We start from the raw sequence: 24,125 nt of genomic DNA on the forward strand, positions 1-24,125 counted from the left end.
TGGATTTCATGTGACATAAAACTAAATGGTCAAAGTATGAAAAGCAGCTTAGTTAGCAAAAAAATGGTTTCCTAGGTGAACATTACACAGTTCAAGAATATGTGACCTCGGGATGCATCTTCTGACCCACAGGAGGCACACAGAGGCTGTGAATAATGTCGAGTATTTGAGTGAGCTACCGGATGGTAGATGGGTCTACCTCTCTCCTTTTATATTTTTTCCATTTTGGAATTTAACCTTTCCAAAAAAAAAAAATAAATAAAAAACCTAAATTTTTCAAACAGAGAAAAAGAATTAAATTCCTAAAATTTATAGGATCAAAATATGTGGAAAAGTATTATTCAATCAGCACTGTGCTTTGTGTGTATTTTCCTGAGTTTTAAAATAAAAAGGTGGCTTCCAGAGTAAAATTACTATTCCAACTGCAATCTGCCACGTTCTAACTGACCATCTCCAGACATGAATCTAACATTCAGCACTGAGTTCCATTTCTGTCAACTCTCTTCACCTCACTAGTATTTTCACTTGTTTTTTAAGACAGGTTTTTCACCAAAGCCTTATCTCTTAAGTCCCGTATTTCTGTGTCTACATATTATTCTGTAATAAACTGACTCTCTGAAGGTCCCAATACAGTTCTGGGATATTTGAAATGGATGTGTATGTGGTCTCTAAGGGAAGGTGATGATTCCTTACAGGCGTGCGTAGGCTCTTAACAGCAACAACACAACAAATGCCTATTTAAAGACTCCAAATAGTATTCTGAACAAACAACTTTGCACACAGTATATGGGTTCTAGAAGAAAAGCCCCTAGGAATGGAACGTAGAAATGATGGTAGTCATTCTATGGTTGAATTCACAGGAAGGTGAAAATCTGGACAGTTATCTCATCAAGTAGCTTCCCAAGAAGATACAAAGCACTTCTTCAAGTGGCCAGGAACAGAAATCAGAAATCAGTTTCATGTATCTTCATTAAGCAAATGGTCACTTATCTTTCAAAGTATTTTCTTTGGTGGCTGTTCCTCAAGAGGCTGAATCAGTGAGGCTAATAAAGGACCTTAACATCATGATAATTACACAGCAAACTTCTCCAGTGTGACTCCTTTGGGGAAATTAACTCCCAAAAGACAATAATCAGTGCTCAAAGCATTCATGCTGTAACCTTGGCTCTCCTGTCAGTTCTAAGTAACTTTTGAAGAAATGAGACAGAATTGAATCTAGAAAATACAGGCCAATACTTTTTGTTCTTAACAACAACAACAAAAAATAGGTATGTTATATTGTAATAAAAGTCAACAAAAGTTACTTCAACTATTTTTTAAAATTCTACATACCTAAAAGGTTATACTTTTCTATTTTAAAACCTACAGTAATATCGGGATATTCCAAAGTGTTTGTGGAAAATGCAGTGACAGTGACATTTTTTTTCTGGTACAGAAAATAGGAAATCCACTCAGTTGGGTTTTTTTTTCATAGTATGTACTTTTCATGAACTTTTGAAGATCAAATAAGCACAGATTTCAAATTGGTGTTGCTGAGATAGACTTGTCTTTTAATTTCATTTTTTTTACCAACCTTTCCTAACACCCTTGTATGTCTACGGTTTTTAAACAGCAGGTATTTGAGAGTGAAAGTTAATCAATCCTTGTCATTTCTAAGAGGGGAAAGAGATGTGTTGGTCAGTTCTTTTCAGGGTTGCAGAGGCAGGTACCCAACTATCATTCACTGTGGTCAAGCACCTTCAGTTGACACTGGGATCACCTGATGTTTTTAAGTATAGTGCCTACTCTCAAAAAGAAAACAAACTTGCTTATGGGTATATCTCTAACCTGTAACTATAAATACAAGTTGCTTCACTGGTATTTGTCAAATGTATCAAAGAAGCTTTAAAGGGTGAAAGGAATATGAATGTGAAGAAATGTTTTAACCATGTCAAAGTAATCACTAATAATGGCAGAGGGAGGGGATGACCTGAGAATGACGGCTGAAGCTCAAAATGACCTCAACTACAGAGTTAAATTCATTTACAATGATGTTAAAGAAATTTTATAAAGCTAAACTGAGATTAAAAAATGAGAATGCATGGGTAGATGTCAGACCTGGAGGTTAGCATACCGGTTAGGACTCATATATCTTATAGGAAAGTGCGAGAGTTCAATACTCAGCTCTAGCTCCTGATGCCAGTGTTTAGCTTTTACAGACCCCTCAAAACAGAGGTGATGGCTCAAGTCACTGTACTCCTGCAATGCAATGGGAAACCTGATTGCTGGCCCTTGCTTTGGCTCTGCAAATATTTAGGGAGTGAAACATCCAATTGGAGTATTAACTCTCTCTCTTTCTCTCTCAAAATGAAATAATGTAAAGACAGAATTAAATAGGCATTATTAAATCATATACTACCTATTTTCTAGAATTCCATGCTTCATTTTCTCAAAGTTCAGCTCCTTCTTCGACTCAACACTTTGTTGAATTCCTTCTTAATGTATTCTATCCTAATTTATTTGCCTTAACCAGTCAATATTTCCATTAGCTTGTAGGAGTAAGTTTCGTGAGTGTGTGTGTGTGTGTGTGTGTGTGTCTTTTAAATCCATATCCCTTAATGCAGTAGGTGTCTCATATGTACTAATTTTTAAGATCTTCATGTCATTTTGTTCCCTATATTAGCCTATCACTAGGCAATTCATTTGTTGAATGAATCCCTGCCTTGTCGATTCCATCTTGACCAAGTAAGTTTTGATAACTTAGCTGGTGTCTTCTATCTACCCTGAACTCTTTCAATTTATCTTCCAAAATGTTGTTCAAATAATCTGTAACTTTCAAACTCAAGACTGCTCAACTACTTCCAAAATGTAAACATACCAATGACTTAAGGATGAATAAAGCAACTAAAATTGTTAATATAGCATTATTATGGCATAGTTACATCATTCATTTAACCTGGCCCAATCTCTCCAATTTTATTTTCTGCCCTTTTTCTCATTGCTTATTTGTCATCCCTTATTCTCAATCCAAACACTGTTACAATTTCCCCAAACTCCAAATCTTAATGTGCTTTCACATTGTACTTTCTTGTGGAATAGTCTGCCTTTTATATTTTTATCCTATCTACATTTAGTTCAAGTGACATCTGTTCATAGGACAGTATCTAATTTTATCCCTTACCTTGCTTCTGTCTCTATCTTCACTTTATCTGTGCATATCTGTATAGTGACAGCTATGTCATTTGAATATGCTCATTCATTTAATCCAATTTCCCATATAGTCTCTCAATAATACATGAATAGGCAAGTAAATTTATATTAGTTGGACAGTTTAATACCTTTACAACTATATAAATAAACATTTTGATATCTTGCACCTAAGGAAAACAATCAAAAACTTTGTGGGATTGGGTGAATTACAAACAAAATGTCAATAGTTGCTTTTACAACGATGGATCCGGTTGTAATACAGGATCTTAGAGCATCCAGGTATACGAGGCTTCATGTTAAGGATAACACTGTTTGAATAACTAACACTCAAAAAGTCTCCATATTCCAGGACAATATTCACTGGTGGCACTTAAAATTATCTCAGACACGAAATATTAACGAATCAATCTGTATTTTAGAATGAGTCGATTTGACTCACATCATTAATCAGAATGAATATTAAGAGAAATAAGAGGAGTTTGTTACTAAAAAAAAAAGTGAGACTTGAGGGTTACCTTCAAATTACCCTACGTTAATTTCTTCACTGAGACCATTCTCACATAACAGTAAGATTTATTTACAAGAATGTCTTTAAACATCACAATTTATGTCTAAGTCCTGATAATGCAATATCAGATTGAGAGAACGCCTGAATGCATTAGTGAAACACAAGATGGCAGCACATCACGACACCAAGCCTACCTTTCTGCATCAGAGGCAGTGCCTTTCCTAGTCTGTTTTTGGATGCTAGATCTTTCAGACTTTCTGGGCTGCCTGTGGAATGAAATGTTAAAGAAACACAAAATATATGATGAATAAAGCTACGTTAACGTCATACAATGATAAAAGCAACAGACACATGGAAAATGGCAACTGAAGTACCCAGAGGATTTTGGTAACCAGCATTTTTCAAAACAAAAATAAAAACAAAAAGTGTTACTGTGTGGAAGATATAAGTTGCTCAACAGGAGACAAGAAGCTTATACTTCATTAAAGTAGACAGGGGTCTTTGCAATCCAGCATGGACTCCTACTGAGCAACTTTGCTTTCCTGATGAGAAAACACATTCAGTGGTGAAATGTAATGATGATCAACATGGATATAATGGCCTAAGTGCTGAAAGACCAGAAGAGGTGAAGCAACCTTTATATTTGCAAGTTGAAACTTAATGCTACAAATGTTTTTGACCGTTTTATGGCTCAAAATTTTAAGAACAGGAACATTACAGTGTTTGATATAAATGAAAGTTTTCAAATACTAAAATCATTTAAAATAATCATACAGATGTTGCAATCATGCAGTATTTTATAGAGCTAAACACATCATAAATTGAGGAATTAGTAAGGCTCCCAATATGCTCTAAAATTAAAAACAGACATCTAATATACTCAACTTTTGAAACTATAAATGCATTTTCTTATAAAATAATGCATCAAATACTGAATATAGAGAATTTTCTTTTCCAAGGCAGATTATATGGGACTATACACCCTACATGGTAAACAAGTATGTATTTTTAAAACAAATTTTACTTAGTATAGTTAAGGTATACAATGTAATACACACAAACACATACACTGGAATAATTAATGCATCCAAAAATGAATATATTCATCAGCTTACATAGTTACCTACAGAAGCAATATATTTGAAATAAATGCAAACTACTGTGAAGAAACAAATATAAAACATAAGAACCTACATTTTGCTGTTGAGTATTGAGTTGTACAATGTTTACTTTTCCTTCCTGATATTCTTCTTTCCACAAATTTTGAGACAATTCTCTCTTTTCTTACTAATGTCAGACATTTGAATTGAGTGCCCATTATTTATAAAGTAGGTCATGTAGGAGACTAAAATAAATGTCAAGATACAAGGGCCATTTTTCATCAGGTGCTTAAAGTATGAGGCTGCCATATGTCCTCATCTCTTCTACTTTTGCCAGACAGTGGGTTTACACTGCCTAATCATTCTGAATCCAAATGGCAGCTATGCATTCACTAGCCTCCAATTAATCTGACATGTCACACAACACGAAAGAACAATACAGGGGAGAGATGTTTGTCACTATGCTCTCTTACTAGTTGGGAAATGCTCAAAAAATTGAAAGACAACTGTGCCAGGTGCTTAAAAAAAAGGCATTGATGCTATTAGTCTCCATAATTACCATTATAAAAAGTGTCTTTTCCACTTGACACACAAGGAGACAGGTTCAACCCAAGGTCAAAAAAGTCAGTCCTTAAGTGGCAAAGATGGCATTAGAGTATAAGTTTACTTGGTTCCGAAGTTGTTTCTGCTCTATACTGTTCAACAAGGAGAGGGGAAGATGTAAACTCTGACATATGCCCCATGGGTGCATCTTTGGCCAAGAAAAGAAACCATGAAATCTGATATGGCTTGGGACACATTGAGATTCTTAATTTCTTTACTGCACCTATGGCGAGTGGAAGGGATCCTAAGGTGGCAGCAAATAAAAGCCACAGCACATGCCTGAAATCAGTGGGAGCAGAGGGTTCTGATTGCTGGCAAGGAAATTTATTTTTGAAGTAAGTGGCAGAAGACAAAAGTATAGTGGGAGGATAGGGAAAGGGAAGGGAGGCAGGGGTTCTTTAAGGTTAACACAAAAGGTACTGTATGACAAGAATTTTTGTCTCCTCTCAGTGGGTTATAGCACATGTTCCTAGGAGAACCAATGTTTCTCTTCTGTTTTTCAGCACAGAGAACAGATGGAATGATACAATTTCAGGAAGATCTTCAACATTAGGAGTCTTTGGTCATTGGGAGTCTTGATTCAGTCACTCATTTAATAATCATGTGTTGAGAGTATATATGTGACAGCCAGAGTTGCAGGTACATGCAGTATGTCTGTGGAGAAGATAAAGACACGTGCCTGCAAGAAATTTGTATTTTACTGGCGTAAATTAACCAATAAAAACAAAAAGAATTTGAAAAATTATGATATATTATATGGGAGAAAACAGTAAGTTAAAATGATGAAAACAATAATAAACTAGGGCAAGGGGGATCTGAAGTACAGGCTGGACAGGAGTTCAGTGGCAGGTGGGGATATAATCTGAAGTTGGGCAGTCAGGGAAGATTTCATTGGAATGGTGACATTTTAGCAAAGATTTAAGTTTAGCGACATAACCATCCAGACAAGTATCTAGTGAGTACATATGTCAGGCAAAAGAAACAGCAGGTACGTAGGCCTGAGGCAGGTACTTGCTGGATAAATTTATGGGATGGCAAAGAAGCGTTGACAGCAGTTGAGACGAGTCATATGAGAAAGGCTGATGAGGGAATCAAGAGGGTCTGAGTAGAAATGAGGAGCTTTTGAACAAATGTTCTACTTCTGCACCGCAGGGTTATAGGTATGTTTTAGAACTTGTTTTTTCTTCTGTTCTTGGCATTTATTACTAATTTTTCTAGGCTCAGTTTTCATTTCCACTATGCAACTTTCAAATTTTTGTTCATCATCTCAATATTAAAACATGAAGGATTCAAATACTGGGTTGATTATTAGAGTAACTGACAATGGTGATGGTGACAACAATGATGCTGATACTGATACGTGACTTTTTTTTTTTTACTAACAGCTTTCTCTGTGTTAGCAAGACTTTACCTGCACTGTCTCTTCTAATTTTCTTACCGATTGAAAAAGGCACTACACTACTATCTTTAGCAAGAACAAGGAGACTGAGACAGAGAAGCTAAATATTTTGTCTTAATTCACATACTCAATAAATATCAAACCAGAAATCAACTAAGACTCTATAATCACAATAGCAATAACTGCATCACGTTTCCTGCATAAATGACAAATGGAGCAGACTGACTGAAAGCATGGTCTGGATTCGTACTGAATTTAACCCCAATGGGTCTGTTGGATTGTTATGCTACACTCAAGCTGCTGACAACGCCACAGCTTTCTTTTTCACCTGATAAGTGGTCATAATACTACTACTACAACACTACAGCTTTTCTGATTCTATCACTGCAGGAGTTCTAGTTTTGGTGGTACTGCATAAAACCTGCATTGTGATAATTTTACAATATTTAAAATTGGAAAGTGTTCTACTGCTTTACTTTATATATATGAAGACAATGATTCTTTTTGTCTGTGAGAAGGTGAAGTTCAGTATAAATGCTGTTACTGAATGATACCAATGCAGAGGTTCATATATCTTACTGACTTTATTTATTTACAGTAGTATAATATTCCATGGGAAATATCTTTAAACTAATTTTTTTTGTTTAAAAATTATTAACATGCACTACTTGCACACTTTTTGGGGGTTTCAGTGAAGTATTTTATGAACAGATGCAGGGAAATAAAGATGTGCAATTGAAAAACCTTAGGTTTTTTCAACTCCTCACCCTTTATACTTGCAGCCTACAAGCTCCACTCTTTTTGTCTTTTAAAAAGGATAAAACATGTTATGTGAACTCTAGTCACTCTGCTGTTGCTACCGAACACCAGAGGTGATTATTTCTACTTGACTGTATTTTGGTACTCCTTAGGCAACCTCCTTCTGAAAACCCTGAGACACTTCATGAGTTTACATGGCATATTGTTCAGGAGCTGTGCACTCTTTCTCTGTAACACTCAAACCTGTATGTGTATGTTGTTCAAGCAAGCATCTTTGTGTATTTCTAATCCTCTTGTTTTCAGATGCTGCTGAAACTTAATTATCTCCTAAAATTCCCACAGTACGAATACATCGACATTCCTTCTAATTGTATAAAAATGTGGTATTTCTTCAAATTCCTTAAAAGAATCCTCAGTTCTAAAAACATACTTAATTGAAATAATTCTGGGTAGATCCGGAATTGAGAAGAAAATGTAAAAGTCAGTGTCATTTCTACTCCAAATCCTTGATCCCAGCTATAAATACATGGCATGTTTTAAGCCCATCTGTATTTGGAATAGAAGTCTGCCATATGTTAAAATGGGAAAACTCAAACTAATCCATCTATATTTACATAATATGCAATTGAAAGTATTAAACCTATAATCAAAAAATAAATCATAGTGAAATTGATCTACTTCGTACATTACAATACGTGGTCCAGGATCCTCATGTTAGGAACTGTATCTGAGTCACAATTGTAACATATTCACTTCTAAGTTTATCTTGTTGAATGGTTGACTATAAACAGTGATATTTTTAGTATTATTGTGGAATTTGAAAGTTAAAATGATTAAAGATTAACCTATACTGTGACATTTAGTTTATACCAAATTAATTTAGAAATAAAATTTTGCAGGGCCAGCATTGTGGCGCAGCAAGTTAAACCACTAGCTGCAACACTAATGTCTCATGAGTGCCAGTCCCACTCCCTGTTGCTCCACTTCCAGTCCAGCTCCCTGACAGTATCCTTGGGGAAGCAGTAGAAGATGGCTTCAAGTCCTTGGGCCCCTGTCTCCTATTTTGGAGTCATAGGTTCCTGGCTTTGCCCTAGCTCTGCACTGGCAATAGGGCCACTTGGTAAATGAAATAGCAGATTCAATACTTCTCTCTCTGATGTCTCCTGCTCTCTGATGTCTCTCTGTGAAACTGCTTCAAACAAATCTTTTGTTTTTCAAAAAAGAGGTAAAACTTTGTCATGTTCTTCAGTAAAATGTAAAACATTATAAATTAGAAATGACATCTGGTATACCTTCTAAGAGATAAGGAACTATTAGATATTATGAGCTAGGAATATATTTTATTGCAATGTAGCAAGTAGCAGACACTCAATTTTGGGGTATTTTGTACATCAGAATTCTACCAGTTCATTAGATAAGTGTACAAACAATAAAATTAAGAATCAGAAAAATTTAAGTGATTTTCCAAGGATAATACAGGTCAGCACTGATGTATCACCCCACTAGGTACTTATGTCTTTTTTAAGATTTATTTTTATTGCAAAGTCAGATATACAGAGAGGAGGAAATACACAGATGAAGATATTCCATCTGATAATTCACTCCCCAAGGGACCACAACTGCCAGAGCTGAGCCAATCCAAAGCCAGCAGCCAGGAGCTTCTTCTGGGTCTCCCACATGAGTACAGGGTTCCAAAGCCTTGGGGCATCCTTGACTGCTTTCTCAGACCACAAACAGAGAGCTGGATGGGAAGCGGGCAACCGGGATTAGAACCGGTGCCCAAAAGGGATCCTGGCACATGCAAGGGGAAGATTTTAGCCGCTATGCTACCGCATCAGGCCTGGTACTCATGTCTTTAAGTTCCCTGTTTTTTTCTTTTAAAATGTTTTCTTGTTCTATTACTCTTTAAGAGACTACTATTAACAAAAAAATAATATATCCTTGCTTTAAATTGTTCCAGAATCAAATATCTAGATTTTTAAAATATTACTCAAACCTTATACCCATATAGTTTCTTCACTATTCCCAGTTTTTCTTCAAGTTGATTCTATATAGTTTTTAGTTTTTCCAGTTTATAGGACCAAATGTGATTTGTAAAAATAAACAAATTTTTGCAATAACAACTATTTTAATATTAAATTGAAGCGATAATCAAAACTGAAAACTGGGCAGGTTTCCAACTAGAGCGAAATTTTTCGGTGCTCACTTTTAAATTAGTATTATCTATTAATATGTGTGATTATTTATACATCAATAGTAGTAACTATGAACATCATTGATATCTCCCTTTAATTTTCAGTAATTTCAGGTAAAAAATTTTGCAGAAGTCATGGGCCAATAAAGCTCTGCTGAAGATACTATAATTCTATTAACGTGTTCCTCATCAGCTGAGCCCTGCAGTTACCAATTCTATTAAAGTGTAAAATTAAGAGAATAATAACATAGGAATATTAACTAAGGCTATTTTGTAACACGATAAATTGCACTCAAACATGAGGAGGAGCAGGCCTTTAGCCTGCTTTTAAAAAAGAACCCGCATTTCAGTCCCGGTGCAGTAGCCTGATGGCAAAAGTCATCACGTTGCACATGCTGGGACCTCATATAGGCACCAGTTCCAGTCCTGGCAGCCCCACTTCCCATCCAGTTCCCTGCTTGTGGTCTGGGAAAGCAGTCAAGGGTGGGCCAGAGCCTTGGGATGCTGCAACTATGTGGGAGATTCAGAAGAGGCCCCAGGCTCATGGTTTCGGATCAGCTCAGCTCTGGCCATTGGGACTACTTGGGGAGTGAATCAGCAGATAAAGGATCTTCCTCTCTGTACACCATCTCTCATCTGAGTTCTTGGGTTTGAATCCTCCAGCTCTGAACTGTCTGGCAGTGGTAATGCCAGGAACTCGGTTCCAGTTACCCATTTGGGAGGCCTGGATTGACTTCTCACCTTTGACACACTCAATTATGTATATTTGGGATCTCTTCCTCCGTAAAATAAATTTGAAAAAAAAATGTGAAGGTAAAACTTTTTTTTATTGTGCTTCTTTATTGTCCTCCACACATGTATACATATAAATTTATTGTAGTACATATATATCATATATAGTGCATCAATTTTTGAGCAGCATATGTTCTCTTTTTCTTTTTTTAAACACATTTGGTAATTCTCAAAGAAATCCCAACTTTCATTATTAGCGTTATCTGTTATTCTGACTTATAGTTAGTATATCTGCAATGGTGATCTGTGATAGTGATTTTTGTTGTTCTACTGCCAACAGTGCTCATGTGAGACTGTGAATGGCAATGAAATGACGTGTGTGTTCTGGCTGCTCCACCTAGTGGCTGTTTGCCATTTCTACACTTGATCTTAGCCAAAAGCCTGAGAGGTGATTGCTTTTTCTATGCCTAGCTTTAGGCCTCAGTGTTTTCTGAGGTACAAGGACACCGAGACTAAACCACTTATAACTCAATAGTAGTCTTCAGATTTTCAAAGGGAGAGAAGAGTTGCATGCCTCTCAGTTTGCATGTGCTTGAAATTACCACATTCTGTGAATAATCCTTTAGAAGGGAAAAAAAAGAATGTGATTTAATGTGGCCCTGCAGTGTGAGGCTTCTGAAATTAGTGCTCAGTTTAATTATTCATCCCTAGTATAAAAAGCTGGAGTAAATTATTACTATCAACTAGCTCAACTTTGAACTATTTTGGTAAAAACTTTATGCATGAAAGTACAGTATCAATATAGAGTACATGCTGAGATGCAGTTTGACCTATTATTAACTTCCAGTTCTGATTGTGACATTTTGACTGAGACGAGTTTTGCAACAATATGAAGCATACCTTGGACATACCACAGGTTCAATTCCAGATCACTACAATAAAGAATGCATTAAAATTAAATGAACCACACAACTTTTTTTTTTTTTGGTTTCTAAGTGTCTCTAAAATTAAACCCATCAAATATACAATAGAATTATGTCCACTAAACAATGTACATGTCTTAACTGGTTAATGAGATTTCCATAGCATAAAAGAACTGTGTGAAATACCAGCTGAAGTAGAAGGCACATCAAGTTATCCAGACACTCAAGATCTCCCATGTACACACTTTGCTCAGAGTTCACATATTTGTGTGGAAAACAGGAAAGTATTTGAAATTACCTGAGAACTCTCTTAAGCAACAATTCCTTACTTGAGTTGTTATTATTTTGCAAATAATCAAACAATGCTATGATACAAAACATACAAAGGCTAACACTACATAGATGATCATTAATTTAAGGAAATTTCCTGGCTTTCAGAGTCTCTACCAAAAGCCACCTAACGATCAATTTCTTATCAGCATTAACTCTATCCAAATCTGATGCTGTGTTCTTTGTATTTAGAATTAGTAGAAATTTTGAATTGGAACTGGAAATTTATGTAGAGGTATACTGTACATATGCCTTTAGCTTCATCAAGTAGTTGACAAGCCACCCGTGAATTTAGCTTTAGTTGATAGTGCCATTTCTCTCCATTTAATGAATCATTTTTATGTTTTAGTGAAAGCTTATTGTAAATGAATTTTATTGTACATAATAATAAACCATAATATCAGATCATTTTAAACCACATCTTTTGGTTGAACGCAGGACTTTCCCACAAATAAGCTAGTATGAAAAAACAAATGTGGGGTCACCATTGTGGCACTACTGGTAAAAGCTGCTGTGGAAGACTGGCATCCCATACAGACGCTGGCTTGTGTCCCTCCCGCTCTTCATTTGAAAATGACGTGTCACTAAAAATGCTAATGGTAATGGAAGCCTTCAATGAGTCATAATAATTGTGTTGATCTGAGTGTCTTCTCATGATGCTCATGGCTGCTGACTGATTCAGGGTGCAGTTGCTGAGAGTTATGTGTTACAGTGGCAGCTTCTTAGAATAACAGCCATGAGCTCGGCTGCATCTACAGACATGACATCTTTCTTTGTAGAACACAATGCTATTTGATTCCATTTTACACACAGCAGAACTGCTTGAAAAACTGGTGTCAATCCTCTTCAACCCTACTATGATTTCTCAGCTAGTCTAATCAATACTCTGTTGTCACTTTACAGTGTCCACTGCATGTTCTTAACTGAACAGTTTCCATCTCAAGAAACCAGTGTCTTCGGTAATTTTAATTTGCAAGAAGCAAATCCTCAGCTACCAAGTTTCATCAGGAGATGGCAGCAATTCAGTTACATATTTTTAGCTTCAAGTTCCATTTTTAATTCTGGTTCTCTTGCTCTTTCCATAACCTCTGCAGTTACTTCCTTCACTGAAGTCTGAAATCCCTGGAAATCACTAATAAGGGTTACAAGCAACTTCTTCCAAACTCCTATTAAAGAGATGTCTCGACTTTCTGTGAATTATGTATGTTCTTAATGGCATCTGGAATGGTGAATTCTTTCCAAATGTTCTCATATAAAATGTGTTTCTCAAGGTGGTCCAAAGCCTTGGGACTCTGCAACTGTGTTGGAGACCCACAAGCAGCTCCTGACTCCTGGCTTTGGATCAGCTCAGCTCTGGCCATTGTAGCCACTTGGGGAATGAATCAATGGATGGAAGATCTTTTATCTGTTTCTCCTTTTATCTGTAATCTGCCTTTCCAATAAAAATAAATAAATCTTAAAAATGTACTTCTTAAATAATATGTTTAGAAGTTGAAACTATTATTTGATTCATGGGCTGTAAAATCACACCATGTTAGTTAGCACAAAGAAATATTAAGCTCCTTGTACATTTCCTTCTTAGAGATGACCAGGTGCATTGTCAGTGAACAGTGGCCTTTTGAAATGATTCTTTTTCTGAACAGCAATGCTAATCTGATATTAGTATATCATGTTGTAAAAATATAGAGTGCCATGTGGGTTTTGATGTTCCTTTTGGAGAACATGGAAATTTAATGTAATTCTTTAGGATCCTAGAATTTTCGGAAAGGTAAATTCCAAGTAGCTTACTCTTATTATTATTATTTTATTTTATGACACAGTTTCATAGGCTCTGGAATTCCCCCAACCCCTCCCTAAGCCTCCCTCCCATATTGATTTCCTCCATAATATTATAGTAGTCAGTAACTTCATAAGCCTCTAACGGGAAAAGATAGCCAGACTATCCTTTGACGATCTGAAGCCAAGCATTGACCTCTAGCTATCAAAATCCAAAAGCCGTATTATTTTATGAGACTGTGTTGTCTGCACACAAAAAAATCATTAAGTAAAACTAATGACCGACATGTAAAAACTGATACTATTATTTGGTTACTATTTTGTTTAATTAGCACCTAGAGAAATTTAGATTTATGTTTACTAGAATGATTATCATATTCAACTATCTTATATCTATTCATTACATTGTATTAAATCACTTTCATTTATATTGAAATAAATTAAACAGCTTTGCAGAACTGTTGTTTAAAAAAAGAAATCCTAGATTCCTTGACAGCCAGACCCTTGTCTTAATCACAGTTGTAATTCTAGCGATCAGAATAGTATACAGAATAGGGACATATCTAAATATTTACTGAATCGATTGGTAGCACTATAGATTTGTTATTTAATATACAAATATGTTCTAACCATTCGACTTTACACTTGTCACAGTTTTAAGGTGGTTTTACTTTTACTTTCATCCTATTCTAGAAATCAGTTAGTAGCTGAGGAAAGTGATACAAAATTCTAAACAAGTAAATATAAATCCTATTAAGTAGTTTCACATAGGTGAAAATATTTTAAAAGATTCAGAAACCTTCAAAAAGTGTGTCACCTTGTCCAAATGTTATATTCATTTCTCTTGTGACATTGTTTTTTCTTTTAAACTGAAATCCTAAAAATACCTTGTGTTCAGAATCAGAAAAAAAATCGTTCATGACTAAGGCTACAGTCACTTTGCTGCACTTAGGTATATCCACAAAAAGGAAGAACGTGTGTGTTCATAAGCTCAGTTGCTATTTTTAGAAATATCACATCTACTTGTCTTAACAATAAATATACATTGAGTTGTATCTCAGGTATTCCAGGAAAAAAACATATCTCAAATATCCCCAAACCTTTGTGACCCATCAGAAAAACAGCTATTAGATAAACTAAAATAAACATCTAAAAATAAGGATAATAAGTAACAAACAGTAACACTATAACACCATAATTCAATTTTTCTACAAGTACAAACAAAAACAAAGGAAAACGCACATCGTGGAACTTGTCATATTATTAGTGGATTCAAGGCACTGTTTCTATTTTTACAAACCTACCTTGCAGCTTGACCCTAACCTTGGACACTGTTTTACTGAAAACCATGATGTTCAAAAAATTCATAATAATCAGGTATTCTGCATTAAACTAGGCAATTTTTAATACACATGAAGCCTAAACTTCGCAACCTCACATAACAATAACAGAGCTGAGATTAAATATTCTAAAAGCACCTGAGAAATGATTCATACGATTCACATGGAAACAAAATCAGAGTGTAACTGTGCTTCATCAAATCCAAAGCCTTGAAACAAACGCTCCTCATGACAGCTCTTTCACGGAATCGTGACTTAGCAGGTTTACTGTGGCCATTTACTTGCTATCTTCTGAGGTGCTATATTTGAGCTGGATGCAGCTGTTGATGGGATTACAACATAGCTGAGTCTGGCTCCTGAAAGGAAGCATGCCACAACCACACGTCTCCTGGTTACCCTTTACTGATGACCTAGAGCTCCTACAAGCTGCTTGTCTGGGAGGAGGAGTTGACTAGTACCTGTCATTTTCCGGAGATGCATGCTGGATTTGAATCCTGGGGCTAGGAGGTCGTCTCCTATCTAGGGAGGGGGACCATCTACCCCTGTTTGCCCAGTGAACAAGACAGGAAGAAACAGGACATTTAGTAACTCCTAAAACAAAAGAATACATGGAACAATAGGACTGGAAAATCATCTCAAAAAGGCAAAGTATCGATTTTGTACTGAATTGAGTAAGCCTTAGTAAGATAGGTTATACCTGTACAAAAATACAACCTGTAACTTTACAAATGGAAAGTGGCCTCGATTAGGTGTAGCTCTTTTTTTCTTTTAAAATGTGCTTATGTGTGTACTGGCTTCAGTGCACACACATGTAAACATGATTATAACTAAGTTTAGAGCTGCATTCTTAAAAAGTCACTACTTAATAACTAAGTCTAATACTGTAAGTACCTATTTGATATTAGTCATCAAATTACAAGCTAGAGTAGTAAATTGGAGATCTGGAAAACTAATATAAAAAATAAAGGGTCACAGTTAAGTAGAGGAAATAAAAATACACTTTACTGTGAAAGCAACATTATAAAGAATTTATCTATGGCAATTCTACCAATGAAGCCTTCAATGTTCTTGTCAGAAATTATAGGGCTGATTAACAAAATTTAAAAACAGTAAGTGAAAAACATCAATGTGTAAAAATGGAGAAGATAGATGCATGAAATGACAACCTAGGGTTATATTTTAAAATTTCTGCTACTCTTCAACTGCAAAGTATCTCTCAGCTGTTTAACTGTTGAAACACTTTTAATTTAAGCAACTGAAGTATTTTTAATGACTAACAGTTAAAGTTGGGAACTTAGTTCATTCTTTCACTAAATTATCTGGAGAATCTGTCCATGTATGAACACAAGTTGCAAATACATATGCCAGAAAAAGAGGAATTCAGAGAAGGAACAGGACAGATTTGGAATCTTTTACTTATGAGATATGAAAATGTTCGTAGAGTAATTTCTCCTTATATTGGCTTTTTCATATGCAACAATCTTGAAGGACCTATTAGGGATATGATTTTAAAATTATTTGAAAGAAATTTTTCCTCATTGTTCAAAACAAAATATATTTTTTGCCATCATAATATAGTCTATGGAATTTATTAGATAATTAGGACAAAAGTTGTCGAAGAAGGGCTATTTACATATGATCCAAATACCTGAAGACACCAGGTGCTTGGTTCTGAAATTCCCTTTTAAGCTTTTTTTTTTTTTAATCAGTCTTAGTCACACTCGGAATAATTCAGTTCATCTTGTAATGAAACTAAGAAGTAAGTGAAGATATTTAATAACAGAATTTGAGAAGGGAAGACTTTTTGGCATGTACTCCTAAATGTACCAGTTGCAAAATCGTAAAATTCTGCACTGATTGCAAATCATTAAATCACCTCAATTTATTTAAATGATTAATCCAATCCAAATGCTTTAAGAATGCTTCTTTTAACTATATTAGTTTTTTCATAGATAAAATTACTTCTAAAAAACACTTGAAGAGATTTCCACTACAGTGTTTTCTACATTATACTCAGGTGTAATATAGAAGAGCTGATTTTTTTGCTACTCTTTGAAAACACAAAAATAGAGCTGAATTTTTTCTGTGAATATGTAATATTGACATGAATTATGTATAACCTTGCTTCCTGAGGCAAAATTCCAGTCCTTGCGTTTACTTAAACATAAAATTAAAGAAAGAAACCAAAAATGTGATAATTATGAAACATGCAGTGAAATTATGGAGAAAGGTATACATTTAGAAAAAACAATTATGAAGCAAGCAGCTAACAGATAATTTTGAACAAATACTTTTAGCATAATAACCACATATCATTTATACTCAAAGTCCTTCTGAATATGCTGACATGTAGTACCAATACAAGAAGTCGGCTTTCTTTCCTCTCACAGATACTGGGTATAATGAGAATCAGATCAATATATATCAATATATTGTTTTGAAAATAGATATAACTTAGATTCTATTATTACATACTTGTATTTTGAATATAATCCTGTATTTCATTCCCTTGTAAAATGTGCAAAACTGTTAATTTTTCCTGTCAGAGATATCAAAATCAGAATCTTCATTTCAACCCCACCCCCAAGCCCAGTTATTAGAAATGCACAAAACTTTAATTTCAACAAATATTTCCATTTTATAAGCTAACATGGCAATCCATATTGAAGATGTTAATAATGAAGTTGAACTATAGCAACCCCTTCTGGGACTTTTCTTTCAAACCGGCTTACTTATAAGTTACATTACCTATTTACATTTTAATAATCTGTCAGTATTTAAATAGCAGGTATTCTAAAATCATAGATTCAGTGGCAACTATTTGTTGGGGGCCCACTTACATATTTTGCTCAGAACAGAAGAAGGATCATTCTGATGGATATGAATTTGAGGGAATAAACTAAGAATTCCAAACATATGGTGGTGTTTTGCTTGTTTGCTTTCACTTGTTAAAAATTTTATCCAATAAGCATATCAGAGAATTAACAATAAATCTCTATGAATATTAAGATAGGTATAAATAAGTAAGGCCTTAAGAGTCCTAAGAATTCAGAAAGAGATAATGAGAATTTTAATTTTATTTAGTGTTTTAATGATATCCATGATGGAAACCTTTGTTAAGACACAAAGGACTTAAAACTGATAGGCCTACACAGCAATTAAACGATTGTTATGTTGTTGCTTTTTTCCTCCTTGGAACTGATCAATCTTAAAGCAAATGTACGTGTGTGCTTCAAACACATGGATGTATGTATACACATCTTTTAAAGGCGTGTACATCTTGGGAAAACATGACTGAGCAGTTACCTAAAAGAGAGACCATGTGAAAAGTAAATCATTTGTTTTATGTGTTGTTCAGGTGTGGCACAAATCAATAATATTTGTGAGGTGTTACAGCACTAAGGCATTTTATGCTCCTAAGACATTAATCTGATGGTAGCAAATGGAGGGTTTTTTTTTTTTCCTAAGCTCACCAAATCCCCAAACTAAGAATTTACTAAGTGAAAAATAAGGGGTCCTGCTAGAGACGGAAAAGACAAATGCACTATTATCTCTGTCTTCTAGTGCTTTACAACATGGTGCAAGAAACTGGTATACAGTGCTAAGCAAAACTATAACCTATTTTAATAGAAGCAGATGTTTTCTGTTCCCAGAAATGCAAATACTTCTAACTGGCAGAAAAAAAAGGCAGGGGGGCAAATGTAGTAGTGGGGATAGTGGTGTCAGGCATGGCTGCTAAGAAAGGTTTTTCACACACACACACACACACACACACACACACACACACCCACACCACAGCATTGACCTAAGCTTTTAAAGAATGAGTAGAATTGTAAAATAGGTAACAGCACAAGAAGGCTATTTTAATTTCACTGGAAGAAAATCTGATGTATAAAAACAATGAAGATTGTTATTTCTATTATTTATTAATCATATTACTATTGCTTATAAAGCAGTCAGTGGGATAGGCAAGGGTGACACTGAAACTGTAGAGGCACTATAAGATGAGAGGCTTATCTGGAAGGTAATGCAGCATGTACTGATTCACTGATTTTTGACAATGGAGCAGGAGGGGAAGTATTTCTATGTGATGAGCCTGGTTATAAATGACAACTGTCAAAATGAAATTAAGACTTGCTACTCAGGATAAAAATATGCCCTAATCAACCCCAGTTGGGAGCTATCTTCACATTCACTTGGGTAAAATCCTTTGATAGGAATGTAATTGAAGGGACAGTAAGTATGGGGTTAAAAAGGAACATAAAGTGAAACCAGGGAAATGTCTACTTACAAGATATGGGGTGAGGAAGAAGCCAACAGAGAAGTCACATAACCAAAGCCAAAGAAAAGCAGAGAACATAGGGAACACAGATCAAGGTGACAGGAAGATAACTTAAATGCTGCTGAACAACTAGGGAGCCAATACAACCCACAGCAGAATTTCAGCATACCTATAGTGCCTTGGGAACACAGAAGGAAGGGTGCAGGATTTCCAGGAAAGCAAAGAAGGAGGTAGACATGGATCATACTTTGATGAGCTTTCAGTGAAGCCAAGAGAGTTTAAGCAGGAAGACAGGTGTCTCAGAAGAGTAACCATTCTCCAGAGGCCCCCCAAATTAATGTATCTGAAATCTCTCTCTCTCTCTCTCTCTCTATATATATATATATATATATATAGATATAGATATACATATATATATATATGCACACATATGCACACACACACTGTCTCTATATATCCATACCCAATATTTTCAAGGAAGAGTTTAGAAATAGGCCTGTAACCTATTACTTCCCAATCAGAAAAATAAAAAGGGGAATGGGCATTATTGTAAATCAATACAAAATTTCTTGACCTATGAGCCTTGTTTGAATTATGGTAATCTATAAGCCTTTCTTCTTCTGCTTATGTAACCACACAGGAAAAAGGCAGTTTTTGTCTTTTGAATCACTAGTAAAATATGTGACAGGTGTTGAGTGTGCTTTGGTCATTTTGCCCTTTGTGTGAACGCAGAACTTAATTCATTTTTAAACTTATTATGGACATTCCCCAAAATGGCATTAAGTTGGTATACCAGTCTATAAATATTATAACAGGCTAGATCTATCATATCCTTTAGCACTTTATTAAGTGCATAAAATGGCCAGAATAATTTTACTATCTCTAAGAATATAAAATTTTTTAAATCTCAAACATTTTATCTACTATGGCTGCAAGAGGCATTGACGTAATAGCCATATAGTCAACCAGAGAAAATAAGCAACCGGGATATCCTTGTCACCTGCCTCTTCCTACAGTTTCCCTAGGATTCCTTGTGACCTCAGATGCATCACAAGCAAAGAGAATGAAGTTCCTACTCTTCATACTGTAGAGTTCTGTGTTGGAGTTGCTTTTACTCATGTGAAGAAAAAAAAAAGAAAGTGCATTTTCCATCTTTTAAACCATCAAGCATCTGCAACAACTATAATTTCCCTAATAAAATTCGATTCATAATTTCTTGGAAACAGAATCATTTTAATAAATTAGAGTGTCACTGACAGTAACAATTCCTGTCTTTTATTAGTGGGAATTTTATTTTTTAATCAATATATAAAATGAACATAGGTTTTTATTAATTTTTCCTTCTTTTATTAGAGTTAAGTACAACCAACTGAATCTCCTGTGCCATAATGAGGACTAGATGATTTGTCCTCAGGTTAACATGTTTTAATGGCATTATTTGAGGGACTGAATTCATTAATATACATACTTGTAACTGCTGTGGCTTCAGTGGCACTCGGGGAGATATAATGGACAGGTTTCAGCGTAAACACAGACCTTACTGTCCAAGATGGGAAGTCAATGGCACATATAGCTCTGAGCACTGGGACAGTAGATCCAAACTCAGATGTGCTCTAAGTACAAAATGTATTTCATATGAATTTGCATGTGAGTGTAATCTGACAGTCTTTATACTGATGATCCATTAAAAAGACAGCTTTGATTTGCTTTCTTACAGCATTAAGATCAAATTCAAACTTTTGTACACATGTGGTTTATTTTTGTAAGCATTTGTTCAGGTTTTATTAAAAATGTTAGACTGGTATCACAAGCAGAAACCCCTTGGGCCTTAAAGAATTCTGTCTTCTTCCAACACTAAGTTAAAACATATTGGAAATAATAAAAATATTAGGAAAGCAATGTCCCTCTACAGATAACTCACTGAAGCTAAAAACATTATCAGCATATTGAAGGCTCCCTGAGTAGTATACAAATAAAGCAAAGTAACAGAAAAAAAGGAGGTGGGAGGAAGCGGCAGCTAGCAGCAGTTACAAATCACATCACACCATTTGCAACAACATTCATAGAGTTATGTGTATGTGTACCCTGTGGCTTAGCCACATGCACATACCTCTACACAGACATGTAATAAGGGAGAGGGGAAATGCAGTTAGCCATGTGAACATGAATGAATAAACCTGTGAAGCTTACATGAAACAACACAAGGTGACTGAAAAAAAATACTAGTACAAATGATAAGAAATTAAGAAAGTCTTTATTTTATACCTTTCTCGTTCTGGTGAATGCAAACTAGTATCTGGTCTCAAGCAGTTGGTACTAGCACTCCTAGCCCTGTCAAGGGAGGGCTGCAGTTCACTAGTGCCAGTGCATTGCATCCAGTGGTAGAAGAGAAAGACAAAAGAAACAAAGAAAGGAAGACCATGTTAGAGAGTAAAGCATAAAATGTCCTCTTCACATAAAATGCAGAATCACTGTGATTCAGTTCATAAGGGTGTGAGAGCGCTGACAGGATGGCAGTGCAAAATTTTGTTTAGAAAAACAAAACTAAACAAAGATTATGCTTAAATTGGCTTTGCATAATTTTAAAAAGGGTCTTGGACTGAAAAAAAAAAAAAGGACACTAAGTCACACCTACTTATGCAAAAACTGGATACAGGAAGCACTAAAACAAAATGCCTAACACTTCATTACCAAGAACATATGCCACACCAAAACAAAATGAAGGACATTGGAGGGAAAATAATTTGACTCTTCAGATTCACACCACTGCACAGGGGAAGTGGAAATTGCCATTTTCAGATGTTACCTAGCCAGTATTTCATCGGTAAATCTCAGTATTCTTCAGAAAAAGCATTTGTGAGGAAGGGGAATTCCTTATCTAGTCACTGATTTGGTCTTAGAATGTGCAGGCAGAATGGACCATCCCAAATTAAAATTATCCAAACATAAAACAAAATGAAATAAATTATTGTAATTAAAGTCATCCCACAAAACAAACACAGGACATGGAAAACAAACAGAACCTTTTTACTGAGTGGGTTTAATTTAGAAGAACTATTCTCAAGATTGCATATTTTATAACTGAAAGTATTTTTAGATATAATTTTTCTTACTATATATTTTAAAAAGGCAATGGTTATTAGAATACAGATTTTCCATTTTTAGTAAGCAAGGATTTAGGGATTCTACAACTGGTACTCACTGTCATGGTTCTTACTGTAAACATTCCAGGGAGAACCATTATGTAATAAAGGCATCTTGGGTGGTAATGTTTTATAGTACCTAACAAGATGTCAGAAACATGGCAACACAAAAATGCAGGAAACATAAAAATACATACATATATGAAGCAAATTTTACTAGTATATTGAGAAAGAAGTCTATAACGATACTTAAAGGGACACTTTGTATGCTCCTTAGAAGGACCACGTTGATTATTTGCAGTTAGGCTTAAAATCATTGTTATGAAATCAGAGACACTGTCCCTATAATTAGAATATAAAACACTACAATTTAGTTGAATTAGCCAGAAAAATATTGGCTAACCAAACCCTAAAATATTAATAAACAGTATTCAAATATGCTATTTAATCCTTCAGTTAATATTATTCCTATTTGTATGGAAGTAGTGAAAGTATAAACCAAGCAATTTGTGGAATTTGACAACAGTTAAAATATTCTAAGACAAAGCAAAGAGTTGAGCACAATTTAAAAAGTTTGGTCACAGTACTGTACTGCAGCGAGAAATGAATGAGCAGGCCAAGGTGTGAAAGCAAAAGAGCAAATTTTCTTAGTTTAGCAGTGTCTGGATCCCAATCAGCCACAGGTAAAACTTATCTTAGGAAATTAGGCAAGATTAACAGTAAGCAGATGCCAATCAGAATGTGAATATTACAGAGTGGCAGAAGCAAAACTCAAATTCAACCGAATTTCTTTAAAATCTATCAGGAATTATGGATAAAGTCCACCACAAAGGAAAAATTAAGTTGTCAATTTTTTTTAAATAATGCTCTACAAATTTAATGGCTATTATCAAAATATGCCTTCCATTTCTGCCTACATAAAGATATGGTGAATAGGAAAGGCAATATACATTTACTAAGGGCACACTAATTGTCAAACATTCTTTCGTTATTACTAAAGGACAGGCAAAGGGCAACTCCTCAAAGCTTAAACTTAAAAATGCACCACCAATGGGCTGGCACTGTGATACGGTAGGTTAAGCTGCAGCCTGTAGCATCAACCAGGTGCTCCAATTCAGCTCAGCTTCCTGCTAATGGCTTGGGCAAAGCAAAGACAAGTCCCTGATCTCCTGCCACCGTGTGGGAGACTGGATTCAGTGCAGCCCATCCCAGGCTGTTGAGGCCATCTGCAGGGTAAACCACTAGATGGAAGATGCTGCTCTCTCAGCCGGTCACTCCTGCACCTCTGATTCCACCCTTCCTAAATAAACAAATCTTCAACAATGTGAAGCTCAACTTGAGGAAAGATTCTAGTAGAGTCTTCTGAATTCCCAACTTCATGTAATTATTTTCTTTATTAATAAGCTACTGTAAAGGCTTTGAGAAACTTGTTTCTAATGTAGTTGTTTTTTTTTGGGGGGGGGGCATTCCAACACAGTTGTTCACTTAATGGAAAATAGCATGAAATTTACAATCTAAGAGCAAAGGAACCATGTTGGCTTTGCCAATTTATGACAACAAATTGAAAGCTTCTGGTCAGGCCTTTAAACCCATTTCAACCTTTACAAAATGGGAGGAATAACATACAGGTAACAAGAACCTCAAGGGAGTTAAAAAAAAATAACAAGTAAAAATGCAACAAAAATATAGTAAGACAGCTTTAGCATTTCTTATGGATTATTATTTCCTCAGAATGTGTTTTTTTTTGGGGGGGGGAAGCTTTATGGGAAATAAGTTTGGGGAAAATAGAGTAAGGAATATGAATCAGATTCTTTAGTGCACAACTTTAATATACTGTAAATATTAAA

General features: G+C 35.2%; 1 protein-coding gene across 1 annotated transcript in view; it reads right to left on the reverse strand.

Moving 5' to 3' along the window:
* Nucleotides 1-24,125, reverse strand: part of RIMS1 (regulating synaptic membrane exocytosis 1) — a 452,176-nt gene that overhangs the window by 104,050 nt on the left and 324,001 nt on the right. The window contains 2 exon segments of the mRNA XM_058661479.1: nt 3,892-3,963; nt 21,401-21,490. Coding sequence (XP_058517462.1) covers nt 3,892-3,963; nt 21,401-21,490 — 162 coding nt within the window.

The sequence above is a fragment of the Ochotona princeps genome, chromosome 1, assembly GCF_030435755.1.
Source record: "Ochotona princeps isolate mOchPri1 chromosome 1, mOchPri1.hap1, whole genome shotgun sequence".
In the NCBI taxonomy this organism is placed as follows: domain Eukaryota; kingdom Metazoa; phylum Chordata; class Mammalia; order Lagomorpha; family Ochotonidae; genus Ochotona; species Ochotona princeps.